The sequence below is a fragment of the Anticarsia gemmatalis genome, chromosome Z (genome assembly GCF_050436995.1).
Source record: "Anticarsia gemmatalis isolate Benzon Research Colony breed Stoneville strain chromosome Z, ilAntGemm2 primary, whole genome shotgun sequence".
Classification (NCBI taxonomy): Eukaryota; Metazoa; Arthropoda; class Insecta; order Lepidoptera; family Erebidae; genus Anticarsia; species Anticarsia gemmatalis.
In genome coordinates, this window is record NC_134776.1 from 9,056,960 (window position 1) to 9,073,256 (window position 16,297).

Genomic DNA, 16,297 nt, shown 5'->3' on the forward strand with positions numbered 1-16,297 from the left:
GACCTAATGTTTAACTACGTTCTTGGTACATTACTATTGGAGTACGTCACTACACCTATAAGTGTATTATATTTCCATGCAGAGAATTAATTTAATGCAGAAAACCATAAGGACTCTTCTTTTTACACACCACAATCACGTAATAATCCAATGTTATCAGATCCAATTGAAAAGGACTTGCTTAACTAAAATCGCGTGAAATAAATATGTGAACATGCTTACTGCGGAAACAAAATTATATTGGGAAATCGGATTCAAGACTTTCGAAACAATGATAAGAGCGCAGGTATTTCCTCCAATAAAATTAAATCTTCAGGTCACACGTGCCGTCAAATAAACAAAAGACCTCGAAAAACTTCCAAATAACAGTCCGTAAAAGAAATAATCCTACTCGAACGTCTTAATTTTTATCCTCAATTGTTCTCATTATCATAAACATTAAAAAGGACTCTTCAGCTATAAAGCTGATACACGTACAAGTTGTCTTCCGGGAAACATACACGCGAGCCTACATCCTCTTAATGCCTCGTCAAGAGCTAGAGAGAACTCATCGACGTAATTGGCAAACAATTGAGAATAATACACGGGGCGTTGATCGGAATAAATGCTGTATGTTAGTACTTTTTAATTGATTTTTATTTCGAAAATATACCGAGAATTACTTTAAGATCGCGAGGGTTTTTTTGCTGGTAGTACTTACCGCCCCAGAGGTCCTACTTAGCCCGTACACAAGGGTCCATGGGAGCTGTAAGATGGTTGCAGTCACCCGCCTACGATCGAACCCTCTCAAGAGTGCCATCGGGCCCAAAGATTTGCTACTATGTGTGTCGTTTTATAATTTACCACAAGGAACCTTAAGAGTTACTATTTTTTATCGTATTTATTTACAAACTTTTTTCAATACATACAATTCAGATAGTATTTCACAAAATGCTTTCACTAATATAATCCTAATTTCGTATAAATGTATTACAAAATTTGAAGTCAAATCACACTTATTGGTGGCACAAATCATATGAAATACACCATTTGCAACACGATTATAACATTGGGTATTTAACAATAAATTAGCGCAGTTGTAATTATCGATTGCCAATAAACTGGTTAGTTCTGTTTTGCTAATTAATGCACTTGTAATTTCTCTTTGTGTTAAACGTCGAACAAGTTTCGTCATCCTGACATATACCTAAACATTACTTAGAACGATTAACTCTAGTATGATACAATTGCTAATGATTTTCAACGAATAACAGATTATAGAATTATACATCTTCTAGGAAATTTGTCATGTACATAAATAAGCAGGGCCTTGACCAAAAATTTTAAACCTTAAATTCTGGGAAAATCCTAATGACCAGTATCGAAATGATTTGCGTAAATTCTCATATTATTATCTAGTTCAAGTTGTGCCATCACCTTCGTCTGACACTGCACGTGAATTCCTCTCATTTGCATAGAATCATCTCATTAACTTCTATCAACAAATGTGCAATGTTCATTACCTCTTCGTTAAATCACCAACTAAGACTTAATGTTAAAGAAACATCGTGGAAATTTCCTTACTATAAAATCGATATCTTTCCTTCGTAGTTCTACCTCAATATTGCATCGGGTCATCCAGGTCGTGGAAATGACTGAATATTGCATAGGTTTTGTATTGATTTCTGCTATTAATAAACTGTATCAATAAAATGTACTTTGCTGTTAGTGCTTGGGGTGGCTAAGGAAACGTCATTCAACCAACGACTTGAAGGAGGAACAGTAGGCGCGCGGAGCTGCTGACTCTGCACCTAAGAAATACTATTCCAAATTGCAATTTAAATTAAATTTGATTTGAATTTAAATATTTCCTCAGTAAAATTTAACTTGAATTTAAATTTCGTTCAGCTGATTATAGATTAAAAAATGAATTGGCTTAAACGTGTTTCGCACAAGTTTAGAAAAAGAAAACTTCGGTCAGAGTCGAAGATGTCTGCTAGTCCACGTATGTATTGACATTATTGTATTTATTTCTAATAATTAATTAGTTAAAAAATATGCAGTCGTGTTAGTAATTTTTGCAATTAATATGCATTATTTAGTAATTTGCAACTTTTTCCGAAACTTTTAAAAGTTTGTAAGAGGGTTTTGAAGTTGAATTTATGACAATTGTTGCTGTTTTCGCATTATGTCGTGATTCTTTAAGATACAAAATGCATTTTTAGATTTTTGTGTTATTTCTTAATTGGTGTTCCTCTGCGGTATTTTTTTCTGTGTCAAAATAATAACAACAGTTTAAAAAATATGAGTTTGAAAAAGTTTAAGGTAAGTGTGGTCAAATAAAATTTGAAAATGTGGTGACTTTATGCTTTTATTATTGCTATGAATATTGTGGTGTGAAATATAATAAGTTTAAATAGGTTTTTGAAGGTTTATCCTCCAGTTTTTGAGCGTGAAATGTGACCTTGACGACTGCACAACTATGACGTGTCGCGCGGGGAAAATCTTTTTATTTGATCATATGAATAGTATAGCATTGATATTTTACGAATTGTTACATAAACATAAATATTCTTTTCACAATCCGTGTTTTATTTCCACGTACGAGTAATAGACGAATAGTTAGTTAAAATTTAATGTTTTTTTAAGCCTTTTCTAGTTTTAGATCCGTGTACAATGTACATTAGCGCTTTCGCGTATTTTTAGAAATTATTTTGAAAAATATTGTATGAAATATCAAGTTGAAATGCAGAACGATACATGGCGGAGCGTCAAGCGATAATGCATTTTTCCTGCACTTTGTTCTTTCATTTTCCCGCATTCCCTTTTGCGATGAACCAAAAGCTTTTCTAGACTCGTAACAGATAACGCGCTGTCACATACACAGCCTATGACGTTAACTCCTTTCTTTTATAAACCAGCCACTGAAAGGCTTGATTGCAGATATAATTGTTATCGACTTTGCAACTGTTTTTCTGAACTCTTTTTTATCTGTCGTTTTTGTCTCTCCATTGTCTTTTGTATGCAACGTTTCTTTTGATAAAATGCAACGTTTGGTCATGTCGACTACAGGTTTACGGGATATCTTTGAACATGCACTTTGAAGAGGTAAAGCCATTGTTCAGAAAAAAATCTAAAACAAATCGTCTTTTGTATTAAGAAGTATCTAAAACGTATACTCAGCTATTGTAAGTTGCTCTTTGCCGCAGATACTTTTCATATTCACGGCACATCGTGTCTGGATGAACTTAGTTTTGCTCGATAACTGGCCGGACATCCCCAGCGCATACAACTTATAATAACGAATAAACTTCCAATAAAATAAGTAGACAATAAATTAAATGAAACTACATCTCGGTGAAAGGAGCCTGAGTGCTTTTCATTTTAAATGATAAGCATTTAAATATTTATTGGATGCGTTAAACATTTTCCGACCCGCAGTTTAATAAATAGTGACGTTAAATGCTCTTTTATTTAAAAGCCCTGTGAAAACCGGTTATCCGGGCAGGTGAGCAAACAGCCAATAGTATTTGAGACAGCTCAGCGTAATATCCGGGCCAGAACAGTATGTCCCAATCATATCCGGATCGTCCTCGGTGAAGCGGCGACATATTGGTGCATTCAATTTGTTATAGGCTTTTCGTTTTGTGTTCACACGGTTTGTTGAGAATTTACTCAAAATAGTGCAAAGGAAGAATGGTTCGCTATAACATCCATGTTTTGATAACATGCCAGCGTACGGTCCTCTCAAAGCAACTTGTATTGACTACAATATGCTCTGCTTCACAGACATGGTTTTATCAGATTACTTCGAAAGGGTATTACGTCTTACATATTTAATAGCAGAAATACGGTCTTTCTTTGTCTTTACAAAGAAGCAATTTGTACGTAAATTACATGACTCCATGATGTCTTGGGAAATCGGTGGATCGATAACAGTTGCAGCCTATGCATAAAATATTACCACGTAGCCCTAGTCATTGCCCTAGTTTAACATGGCGGCCGTCGTCTTTTATAAGTATCCACAGCAGAACAACTTGGTTTCCTTTTAGTTCGATTGCACTTTTTGTCTTTGAGGACAATTAAGTTAAAGAACTGACGATCTTATTCCTTGAACGTTAGAGTTTGTTTTAGTAAAGAAGATTCGTTTGATTGTAAGACGTATATAGAAGTGGAGTGGAGGTTCCATGGCGTTATTTGTTGCATACCAATGAGTGTGAAACAATGATGTGAGGTTGTCATCAGCGCTGTGGATACGTCGCGACGTCGCTTTCTTCACGGTACAGTCATGGTCGCGGTGAGCCAGTGACGAGTTACGGCCTTGCTAGATAAAACGTGCGGGATTGTCCTCAAACAGATTAATTTCGAGGTTTCACACATAAACAACATTACAGACTCGTATTAAAAGAAATGTTAACCAGTTTTACTCAAAGCGACCAAGTAAGGGTGGTTGAGTGTCAGCAAATTCAAGGATATCTTACGTCTTGTAGTTAATTACTCACTGTTTTATAAAGTCATGTCTGGTTTTAATGACGAATATGGGAGACCATTATTATTAACCGACTATATATTCACTTATAAGGACACTTAGCTTCTGTTGGGTACCCTTATATGGCATTCTATCTATTTCCCTCGTTGCAAGTTCAGTTGATCAGAACTTAAAGAATTTGAATTAACTTATCAGTGTTTTGTTCATTACTTAATAGAAGAATACAATGTTGGACGTGTCAGTTGTGTTGTTCGTTGGCGCGAGGCTTTGCATACGTGCGCGTGCGTCGAGCCCAGCTCAAGGTGATCGCTTAGCTCACTGCCTCACTGCACACTGTTTACTTGTCACGTCAAACCAAATTCCTTCTACCTATGTTCTACCTACACAAATTAAGCCTATATAATATTCGAACACACCTTAAAATATTTTATGGTTGTAAATATTACCATAACTTAATTTTGTTGTACAATGGTCAAGGTGCCTTTTGAACTAAAAAACTTGTGTAGAGCTCGCTATAATTCCATTTTTTTATTATTTACAAAAATGAATTCTGTCCATAGTGTTTATGATCATAAATTCAGTGTATATTATAATAATTACTCATTAATGATAACATTTCCATTGTCTGAGACCAACTGACAATTCACAGCAATTGTCTTGTAAAGGAATTACAATTGAATATTTTATTCTTCAAGCATGAAACATTCTTGCAACAATTTAAATCAATTTACAAGAATATTCCAACCGCGATTATCAGTAATTTTTAATGGCATAATTAGACCGATATTATCGATACCTTTTGTTCAAGAAATAAGCTTTTAATTATGGGTCTTTCCGGGAAAATATAGTCGGTCATAATTGCTTTTAAGAAGCAAAGTCAAAGAGAAATTAAGTTGAAAAGTACAGTCACTAATAACATCGATGGAGACATGTAACTAAGTAGTTCTTTTGAGGTATTACTCTGTAGAGTGGTTTAAGAACAAAGGCCGGTGTCTTCAGTGCATCGACGAAGGTATTAAAAGTCTTTTTACTTTATAGTTCTTATTTCATTAAGGTTTTGTTTTTAAAAAAGTAAGACTAGCATTTTTTGTACATGACAAAATGTCAATAGATAATTTTAACACAACTTGAGAATATATCAATGGTTATGAAAGATTTTGTCCTATTAGAAGAACTATTCGTAAAATATTTGAACTAAAATGTAATGTAAATGTTCGTAAATGGGTTTTGAGCTGAAGTCGAGGCATAGGCATAAAAATTATTCGGTTAATATCTTTTGCATAATAATGTTATTTTAAGATCGTTTGTGCCATGTAATGTTAAATAATAGATTTTCTCCTATCTGAAAGACATATGCGTATAACCTTAGTACTAAAATCTTTAGCGGGAAATACTAAGGTAATAGAAAATGGGTTAGACTTGAAACAAATTACCTGACTTTCTTGGAAAATAAATCGATACTGCTATAATATTCACTCGTATTATCTATGCAAGTACTAAAGTCTAATAAAGTGGGTTTAACCCAGGTACCTACTATATCTACGTACATGTAACATTGGAAAATAATCAATAGCAGTGAATAATTGATGAAAATTTGTTGCAACTCACTCGGTATAAATGAAGCCGTCCTTTTCCGATATTAATCAAGACGTACATTGCCTTCTATGTTTATTTAGCTAGGTACTTCAATTACAATATTTTATGAATTTTGATTGGAAATTTAAGAAATATTGCAGCTGGCTTTCACTATTTCTGAATATGAATAATAAGCAATTAGGTTATGAAGGGGATTTCGGCAGTCGTTTTCATATTCTGACTCTTTATGCATAGGTTAGATTATTTGAGACTTAAGTCTTAAATGTGAATACTTATTTACTAATGAGAATTATTAATAAATAAACATAGTTTTGTGTCATTATTGATGAATGCTTTGCGCGTTTAGTAGTATAACCGAAATTTTAAATTTATTTTTACCGGCTTTTAGTTAATTTTTATTTTCAGGTCTTTTTAGTTACAAATTTAGTGTCTTAGGATTATACAAGATTGGAATTTATATAGACATGTTTAGTTTTTGTCGTGGTTTCGATTCTCGATAAGCACTGGTACTTGTGTGTTTGCGAAATTCGGCTATCTGAGATAAACTATTTAGCAGTTAAAATTTAATGAAGCACACAAAAATAAAATGCAGGCACAATAACATTTATTTTAGTTCAGGTGTTAAATAAAATGGAACAAACGTGTCAAAGAGAGTCAAGTTAACTAGAGAAATGGAAATAAAATGAGATAAAACTATTCTGTTATTTCCGAGTCCTTCTGTGTACACTTAGTGTTCGTGTTACTAATGCACCCGAGTTATATTCACGTTACTGAAGCAGGCACAAATAAGGTAACACATTGTATCGAGTGTATCATCAAAGTTGATAATAGACTGTTTACGCATTGTCGACGACAACTTTAACTATAGTTTAAACAGATGCACGTTGTCGCAAGTCACCCGGACATTTCGCGTACTGTACCTGTCAGTCGCCGAGAGACTGACTGAATAATTAAGTGATATGTTCGTAATGGGTCCCACCATGGGAAATAAATCTGCTTCCCATTCGCTTCGGCATGGGTTAAACCCAGGGTACCTACGAGTACATGTAAAGTCGGAAATCAATCAATTGTACTCAATAATTCATGCAGATTCGCTGCATGCACCCACCACGTGAACAAGCAGGCGTCTTGAACACCTTCCCTCCCCACTTTCCAATACGAATCAAGTCGTGTACATTTTGTACGTTGCTTAGCAACCTTATTAAATACTAACAGTTGTGAATCAGAACAAATGCGTTTGCTTACAATGATGAGTGATTTTAGTGAAATGTTTGTACAATTATTTCCTCCCTGACAGTTTGTTTAAAAGACAGTATGCGGTACGTGGCGGTGTGTTCAGTAAACATCAATATTGTTTTCGTCAGGTAAGAGGACGCATCTTTGTTATCAACTCGAAGGATTCGCGAGGTGACTCATGTTTATGACCCATTTTCCGTGAAGATTACTGTTTAATGTAAACTCATTCATACATTCACGTCCGGTAATTGTGAAAATAGTCACAGTGCTCCCTTATCTGATAACGTTTTAATGTAGAAGATAATATCTCATGAAACGTAACTAAGATGTTAAACATTTATTTATTCAAATTTGTACAATAAATTATGGCCTTAAATTCTTTCATAATGTAATCGGTATTCTACTACAAACCTGTTAAAAAATCTTCCTTAGACAATTGGCAAATATTTTGACGAAACCATAAATATTCTATTACATCAAGTCCAAAATATGCTTCAAGGTTAAATAATTTAAGACAAAAACTGGTTTGCGCTATGACTCAATTTTAATAGCCGTTATAATATTGTGCGTAGTATTGTATTGATTACAATCTTCGTATATGGTAATTAGTAGAGGTGGTTTCAGGAGCTTTGAATGAAGGTAGGCTTCGAGATCTTTCTTGAAACTGGGCTTTGACCCTTGTGTAGAGTGAGTGTAATGAACTCATGAGTTTGTTTGAGCCCTTAAACCTCTGCTGCGGTACCGACAGTTTCACAATGACGCTTATAAAATTTCGAATGTTGTAAAACATATCGTAAATACTTAAGATTTAGTGAACAATTTATACGATAACAATGTGTTAAAATGCGGATACAAACAGATGATATTTATCGTGTTTTAAAACATTTTAAACGCTCTCATAATTTGTTTTTCGTTTTCCACCGATTGTCTCGCGGCGCAACTTCTTAATAATATTTATGTGAATACAAGAGAGGCCGTCTCAAAATATTTAACGCCGAGCGAAAAATAACATTTAGTTTTGCTATGTTTTATTTTCAAAATTGTTTGATTTTATTTTAAATAAATTGTGTGAGAGCTTGAATGAACTATTTTTGCAAATGACTTATCTTAGATCAACGTCTAGCAATTTATGCGTTCAACAAAATGAATTCGTGTAATTGTGAATACAAAAAAATTGAGTATTTTCCCTTGACATTTGAATATTTATTTACAAAGGTGCATTGTACTCTCAGTCATAGCAAGTCTTAAGCGCCCTACCATTATTGTGTATTATGCCTTTTATTTAATAAACGTATCAATGCGCACCTTAGGGTTGGTGTCGACTAAGATGTAATGCTTTGAACGTTCTAGTTAGGAATTGCATGTCTTGTTGGTGTCGGCGCAATCTCCCGCCGCACGGTGGATCGAAAATCGGCTGTAGAAGACATAGGATCTCGATGTCGTGAATGTTATTTTTTTTGATGGAAATGTATTCTGCTGATCATTACTGTTCTATAAAATGTCATATGACGTAATTGTGTGCACAAATGGAAGAGTTATAATTTTTTAAAGAAAATTTTGTATGGAGCTGACATGAAAAATGAGAATATCTCTGGAATCGCAAGGTTGGCCGTTATATCCTTGCACACTGATATAGTACTATTTATTTGTGAATTTTTGACATACTTTATATCGCGGCATCACTTGCGATTTTTTTTCTAAAAATCGTCAAAATTTTCAAAAAAAATATTTTGTTTATGATACATTTAAATGCTTAAGTATGTCTATAACAAGTGTAATTTACAATACTTTTTATGCTTAGACCAAAACGTTCTGAGAAATCACAAAATCGTATTACTCCTCCTCGAACGGTGTTCTCTAAACTTCGTATAATCTTTGTTTCGGGCCTCTGAAGCTTCTTCCGAAAGACTTCCAATTGGTACAATAGCATTTACTGCAATTATGTCCCCTCCGTACATCAACAATTTGTGGACGGTTGATGACATGTAGCACCCATCATGCAGTTCCATGTATTTTTCAGCGGTTGTTCTAGCGTATTCTTTAATTACGGCACGTCTACAAACTCTCCAGATGTGATAGCTCTCAGAATCACAGCAAACCTGCGTTAGGTTTGCTTTAGAGATTAGGTCTTCATATAATCCAAATACCGAACTTGTAACGACAAGATAAAAAATTGATATTAATATCAAACTTAGGGGATTAGACGGTGCATCTAATCAAAGTAAATATAAGCAAAACATAGAGAGTGTTCAAGAAGATTCCAGCATATTTGTGACCTCTTTGTTTCAGATAAGGTTGATAGTTGACGGTGATACCGTATGGGTGAATCCAAAACCCTACTCAGTCTACTCACCTATGTATTACCCTCCAGTCCAGTTTAGTTTTTCGAAAGCATCCAAAGAAGTTGTCATAAAGGAAAAAACTGCTACGGAACAATATTGAAGCTCTCGTTACGGATAACAAAATTGCAGCTCTCGTTCCCTCAAAATGTCAGGGACATGAAATTAGTCACCAATTAATGATGAAGATGATTGATGGCAAAATTTGTACAGCTATGTACAAAGAAGCGAAGTCAATGCGGCCTGCTACACATATGTTTGGCTAAGACCATATAAATGAATAAGTTAGATGCCATTGCGTCAAAAACCATTTCTTCTAGTGTGTATGAGTCCGGATTATCATCATTTCATGCCCGCATAAATGTGATGGAATTATTTTTACACATACCGTATCGTCTCGACTTCAAAAATTGGTCTGCTAGAGGAGAAGGCCATCAAGAGTTTTTGCATCCACAAAAAAAACTCATCCAAAATCGATTCAAAGATGATCATTGCATTAGATATACATAGATATAATACGCAGATTTGCTGTAATTCTGAGAGCTATCACATCTGGAGAGTTTGTAGACGTGCCGTAATTAAAGAATACGCTAGAACAACCGCTGAAAAATACATGGAACTGCATGATGGGTGCTACATGTCATCAACCGTCCACAAATTGTTGATGTACGGAGGGGACATAATTGCAGTAAATGCTATTGTACCAATTGGAAGTCTTTCGGAAGAAGCTTCAGAGGCCCGAAACAAAGATTATACGAAGTTTAGAGAACACCGTTCGAGGAGGAGTAATACGATTTTGTGATTTCTCAGAACGTTTTGGTCTAAGCATAAAAAGTATTGTAAATTACACTTGTTATAGACATACTTAAGCATTTAAATGTATCATAAACAAAATATTTTTTTTGAAAATTTTGACGATTTTTAGAAAAAAAATCGCAAGTGATGCCGCGATATAAAGTATGTCAAAAATTCACAAATAAATAGTACTATATCAGTGTGCAAGGATATAACGGCCAACCTTGCGATTCCAGAGATATTCTCATTTTTCATGTCAGCTCCATACAAAATTTTCTTTAAAAAATTATAACTCTTCCATTTGTGCACACAATTACGTCATATGACATTTTATAGAACAGTAATGATCAGCAGAATACATTTCCATCAAAAAAAATAACATTCACGACATCGAGATCCTATGTCTTCTACAGCCGATTTTCGATCCACCGTGCGCCGGAGCCCCGGTGACAACCGGACGTGATAAATTTTGTATTTCAACCTGGCAAACGGTATTTCCGACAAATATGTTCAACTCACGTGCATTTATCAAACAAAATTTTTATCCATGTTTGTAAACGTTGTTCATTCCAACAATTTTGTTTTCTTTACCGTTTCCTATCATTAGCAAAATATTTTTTTAAATAAAATTTGTTGCAGATAGGTTTGTTATAAAGGCTGATATAACATACAACTGGCCGAATGGTTAACAATGCGAGGGTCTCACATTTGAGGTGAGCGTTCCATTGTACCGTGCCGGTGGGCGGGCTCCTTAACAACCGCGACTAACTAACGTAACATAAGGCCGGGTGACTCATCCTATTTACCATGCGGCGAAAGTACCACAAGTCCTTAAATATTTTTATTATTTCTATTCACACCTTAACGGTTTACGATTTGGGAATGCAACCGTCGTACCGAGCAGGTACTATTTATTATTGAATACCAAGTATTTTTTTACTTTTGACGAACTGGTACTATTATTTTACAACGGCATAATGTCGAGTACTTATCTAATGTTGGCTAATTGCCATTCGTTATTGTTTATGTAACGTGTAATTTGAAAGTAACATATAGTATTTGTTAGAAAAAACGTTTTGACGTTATCACGTTCAAAAGAAATTGGCGTTTGAACAAAATATTTATTGATAGATATAAATAATACATGAAATATTGAAGTTCTAGACAGATTCGTTCAAATTTGGTTTAACAGACCACCAGGTTTAAAACCAGTTTGAAAAATAGTTGAAAAATAATATTGACCCGTATGGTTTGGTTTTATTTTTCGGAGCGACATAAGGTGACTCATACTCGTAGTAAACAGCCGTTCGAAGGCAAGTAAGATCTTAATATACCTATTGTATACTTGATATATAAATGTTTAACACATTTTTAAAAGTAGGTACTTCGTTTCAAATTTTCTTAAATGTATGAAGAAATCGGTGTTAAGTGATCGATAGTTATTTTCTGAATGTGTTTTGTGTGGTTTTGCAGACAAAAAGCAAACAAAGACAGTTTCAAAACATCTGTATGAATAATTTTTTGACTATTAAAACAAGATTTGCGGGCATTTTGGCTTGTGTTATTTGGGGTTATTTAATAAAAAAAGCTAATTGATGGTGAATTTCAAGTATCGGTAAGAACGTTTGGTTTTTTTTGGTCTTGCTTACTCTCTATATCCCGGCTTCTCTATCTCTGTCATTCAATTGATTTCAAAACGTGAATGTGGCTGAACTGCATTGTTGCACTTGAAACTTGTTGAACTAGTCAATACCCGTAACTTTGCTTATTTGTATTGTATACTATGTGTGTAGTTAGAAACACAATTAAATGTGTACTTTGTACTTACCTACTTTAGATTTCAATACCGCAATTATTTATAAAAACGTCTTTACTTTTTAGTTAATTTGAATACTTCAAAATTTATTAATTTTGTATTTTTAGTATTTTTAAATAAAACACGATAACATGATTCGTAAACTCCCGTTGAAGGCCTTCTAGAATTTGTAAATAGGTACACAATATAATAGTGAATATACGATTGGAGCAAATATTGTTTTCATATTACCAAACGCTGTAAAATTCTGTCATAAAAATACGAAATCGAAAAGAATGGGTGCACACAACAGCAAATCAAATGTTTATAATATTCTTTCAAGCAATGTTTAAAACCTAATACCTCTCAATGTTAAGAAAACTTGACCACATTTTATATTGAAGCAACAATGTTTTTCGTAAGTTTTCTACCTTCGTATTTCTATAAATTTCTACTTTAGTCACTTCTCCGAAAACCTAAAATCTTTTTGCCTTTTAAAAAACTATTATAAAAGTTTCAACAGCGTCTTTTAAGTAGCTGTTAAATGTCACCGTGGCCACTTTCTGTCGTTGTTTATTTTCAAACCTTTTACTCTTAGCTGATGGTGCTTTTCTATCGAAGGAACTATATTTAATAACCGAGGTACCTGTTTCAGGTTGCAATAACGTTATGGATTGTAAATGTAGGGTTTATAAATGCACAATGTCCGTTATGTCCATGTCCAAGAAGAGTTCCAATGATGCCACCAATGGCACTTCCGATGCCTATGCCTGCGCCGATGCCATTACCTGCACCAATGCCAGTGCCTGGGCCTATGCCAATGCCTCTACCGATGCCTCCACCACCACCACCGCCACCACCTGTCTTCCCCATGCCTTACTTCGTACCAGAACCTCCACGGCCAATCTTGCTTCCTATAGTAAACAATTTGCCTTGTAAGAAACCGAGCACACGGTTCCCATTCATTACATGCAGGCCATACATCACACAAAGGCCTACTACAACAACATGTAAACCACACGGGTATTCCTCGTCGAGTAGTGAGACTTCTTCGTCTAGCGATTCTTCTTCAAGTTCAACGGACACTGATTCAGACAGTTATCGTAAAAGACGTAGAAAGCGAAGGAGAAGACAGAGGCGGCGATGGAGGAGAAGACGGAAGGTTGGCTGGCGTAATCCTAGAAGATTCTTAGACGCCGAAAGTAATGGCGAAGAAGTAAGACCAGTGTTGGCATACGAATCTCAAAATGGAGATGTCGTATTAAGACGACCGGTGGACAGACAAGATGCGTTAAAGATGATGCTCAAAGGTGATATTAATGCGGCTCTTAATAATGGATTAAACGAAAGATTTGGAGCGCATCACAAACCAAACCCTAGACCATTTGAAAGAAACAATGGCATGGCAGGAATGAGACGCAATCAGCATCGGCATGGTAATTAAATAGCATCGCTACACTGGTGGTGACTTCAAACTGCAATGATAAAATATAAAACGTAGTTTTTTCTGTCAAAGGGTGTGTGAATACCACATCGTTATAATTTATTTTAACGTAACAGTGGACAAGCTTATTGTGGATTTGTTAATTGATATTAAATGATACAATATTTCGCCGTTTGATTTGCACTTGTTGACCTTAATTAACATTTTAATCTTCTTATCTTTCTTAATCGAAATTATTTTTAATCACTAGTTTAGATAAAGAGTTTAACTCCATTCCAAAACTGAGCTATTACGAGCATATTCTACACAGTATATTCTGACAAAGTAAAACATCAGAAAGCCTGTTAGGACAGTCCTTCATAATTATACCCATAACGTGTTACATGCGGGCATCGGCGGTCATTCATCCCGAAGTCTCTTGCATAGATTACCTTTAGTTCTATACTTCTGTACCCGCCAGGTGATTTCCAAGTACACAAAGACCAAGTACCAAAAACAAACACGGGATAAACGGGGAGCTCGCTAATGACACGGGGTAGAAAACAATTATAATAACGGCCCTAGCCATTACTAAATCCTTTGTGTTAATGTGGTGAAGCGACGCCTTAGGTAAGGTGAAGGTTAATTCGTACTGCTAATGTAACAAGGACCACTGAGACGAAAATAGACCAAACTATTACTTGTATATCGTAGTAATATATACGATAGATAGCTTCGTAGTAAATATTTAGGAATAAAACTGTTAAAATAGCTAAATGATTATCGTCTAAATATTATGTAATTTTACCAAATATTATGAAACGAAACCACGCGTTAGACTCGAACGAAGATATCGCATTTTTATAAACCGAGAAGTGCCGAGAGTATTGAAAATATAATACATTTTCATACGACAAAATGTCGCTTGTTCTAATGAAGTATTTGTATTTGCAGATCTACAATGTCGCGACTAGCATGCCTGCTGGCGGTCGCCGGCGCAGCGTCAGCGCAGCTCTCGCTCGACGGCATCAGATGTGGCCAGCTGGTGTGCCAGCTCGAGGAGTACTGCTCGGAGGAGACCAATCGCTGCGCCCCTTGCAGTGTCGTCTGCAATAAGACCAGCCATAATTACGATGCAGGGGCTTGTGTCAAAGAATGTCAGGGTAAGCCAGCTCATTATTCTTGTATTTTTTGTCCCCTATAGAAGTTCTTGGCTGCTGTAAGTGATTTTAAGCGGTAAGTATGTTTTAGTTAGGATATTTAACGCTAGCACAGGTGATGATACGGTATGCGATTTAATGTGTTTTGGCTGATTGTAAGCAAAAGGACGTATAGAAAAAAACTAAAGGTTAACTCTATACGATTGAAGCAAATTGTTTCAACTTCTGAATAGAACTCTTACTAAAATTTTCAAGTAAGTTTATCAAGTGGCACGGAACTACAAACTGAAAAGTAAAGTATGTTTGTTATGAGTGTGCGTGTTATCGGGACTGCGACTAATATTCCAAGAAACTACCGCCATGTTTCCATCTGATGGAAATCCTTGGAGCTATAAAGATGACTAATATGAACAAATAATAGTAGAAGCCTTATGGGCTGCACACTCAACTATTTACTCAATTGTCTCAGGTATAAAGTCTTTTATCAGTGTACAATGAGCAACACAACCAGTTTCGTGACCGCAAACCGCCTACCGCGCCTTTTGTCTCGCTCTAACAGTGGTGCATCTCGCTCGCACTTGTGTAAAGAATGTGTAGGTTTCAGGTCAAGCATCTCTTATGAGAGTGGTTTCACATTAAGACAAGCAACACGATAATAGTGCAAATGTTATAGAAAATACTGTATTTTCACAAAAACAAAAACAATAAATTTACTGCACGGTACATTCGAAATATGATGTAAAATACTTTGCATTTTATCTCTTGATGGACTTTCTAAACTAAACAGTATAAAGTAAACTCCAGAGTACTGTTTAATCTTGCTGTTAAATAACAAGAGAAAATACAAGGATTTATTAGCTTCACAGATAATACGAATGCGGTTTGAGTCAGCCACAACAGAGCAAGAGAAAATAAATTATAATAAATATTCTCCGAGATCAGGTTTTTCAATCCATTTGCGGAATATCATTGCAAGATGAAATAATTAAAGTTGTGAGGTTTCTTGTTACTCGGTAATATCGTTACAATATTTTTTCTAATGTGGAATCCTTCGCTTTGAGTTTATAGGAAGATTGAAATTCTTGCTATGAAGTTAATGAACATCGTGTAAGCTCTGATTAGTTTTGCAGTGTTTTGTAATTTTCAATCAATTCTGAAAGTCTATTTGTAAAACGCTATTTAAAAATAAATGTTTAATATACTAAGAATAACACTTTCAAGAATTAATTATTAATAAAATATTAAGCCATAGACTTCGAACTTCAGGAATAGTTATGATTAAAGTTAGAGGCCATAGTATTTTTCGGTAGAAATCAATTTAACATTTGAGTATATTATTTGATCCTCCGTCTTTATTCGATATAATTTGATGTTTCACGAGTAAATTTATAAATATAGAGCTTGTGTCTCGCTGCTCTTAAAGAGTTTACAATTTATAACTACTACAATGTAATGACTAAAGATATTTTAAGTAGTTAAGTGTTA

The 16,297-nt window shown here is 34.9% G+C and overlaps 2 protein-coding genes across 3 annotated transcripts in view; both read left to right on the forward strand.

Annotated features, from left to right (window-relative positions):
- Positions 1 to 16,297, forward strand: part of grnd (grindelwald) — a 32,371-nt gene that overhangs the window by 2,176 nt on the left and 13,898 nt on the right. Inside the window, exons 1-2 of one of the 2 annotated variants that reach the window (XM_076134917.1) lie at positions 1,746 to 1,984; positions 14,607 to 14,815. In XM_076134917.1, coding sequence (XP_075991032.1) covers positions 14,614 to 14,815 — 202 coding nt within the window. In that variant the 5' untranslated portion in view covers positions 1,746 to 1,984; positions 14,607 to 14,613. Of the gene's footprint in view, positions 1 to 1,745; positions 1,985 to 14,606; positions 14,816 to 16,297 lie in introns of those variants that run through there. The other variant, XM_076134916.1, reaches the window with a different exon arrangement.
- On the forward strand, positions 12,417 to 13,843 carry LOC142986415 (uncharacterized). The gene is made up of 2 exons (XM_076134915.1): positions 12,417 to 12,647; positions 12,885 to 13,843. Exons 1-2 carry the CDS (start codon positions 12,639 to 12,641, stop codon positions 13,671 to 13,673), a joined length of 798 nt encoding a protein of 265 aa, XP_075991030.1. The 5' UTR covers positions 12,417 to 12,638; the 3' UTR covers positions 13,674 to 13,843.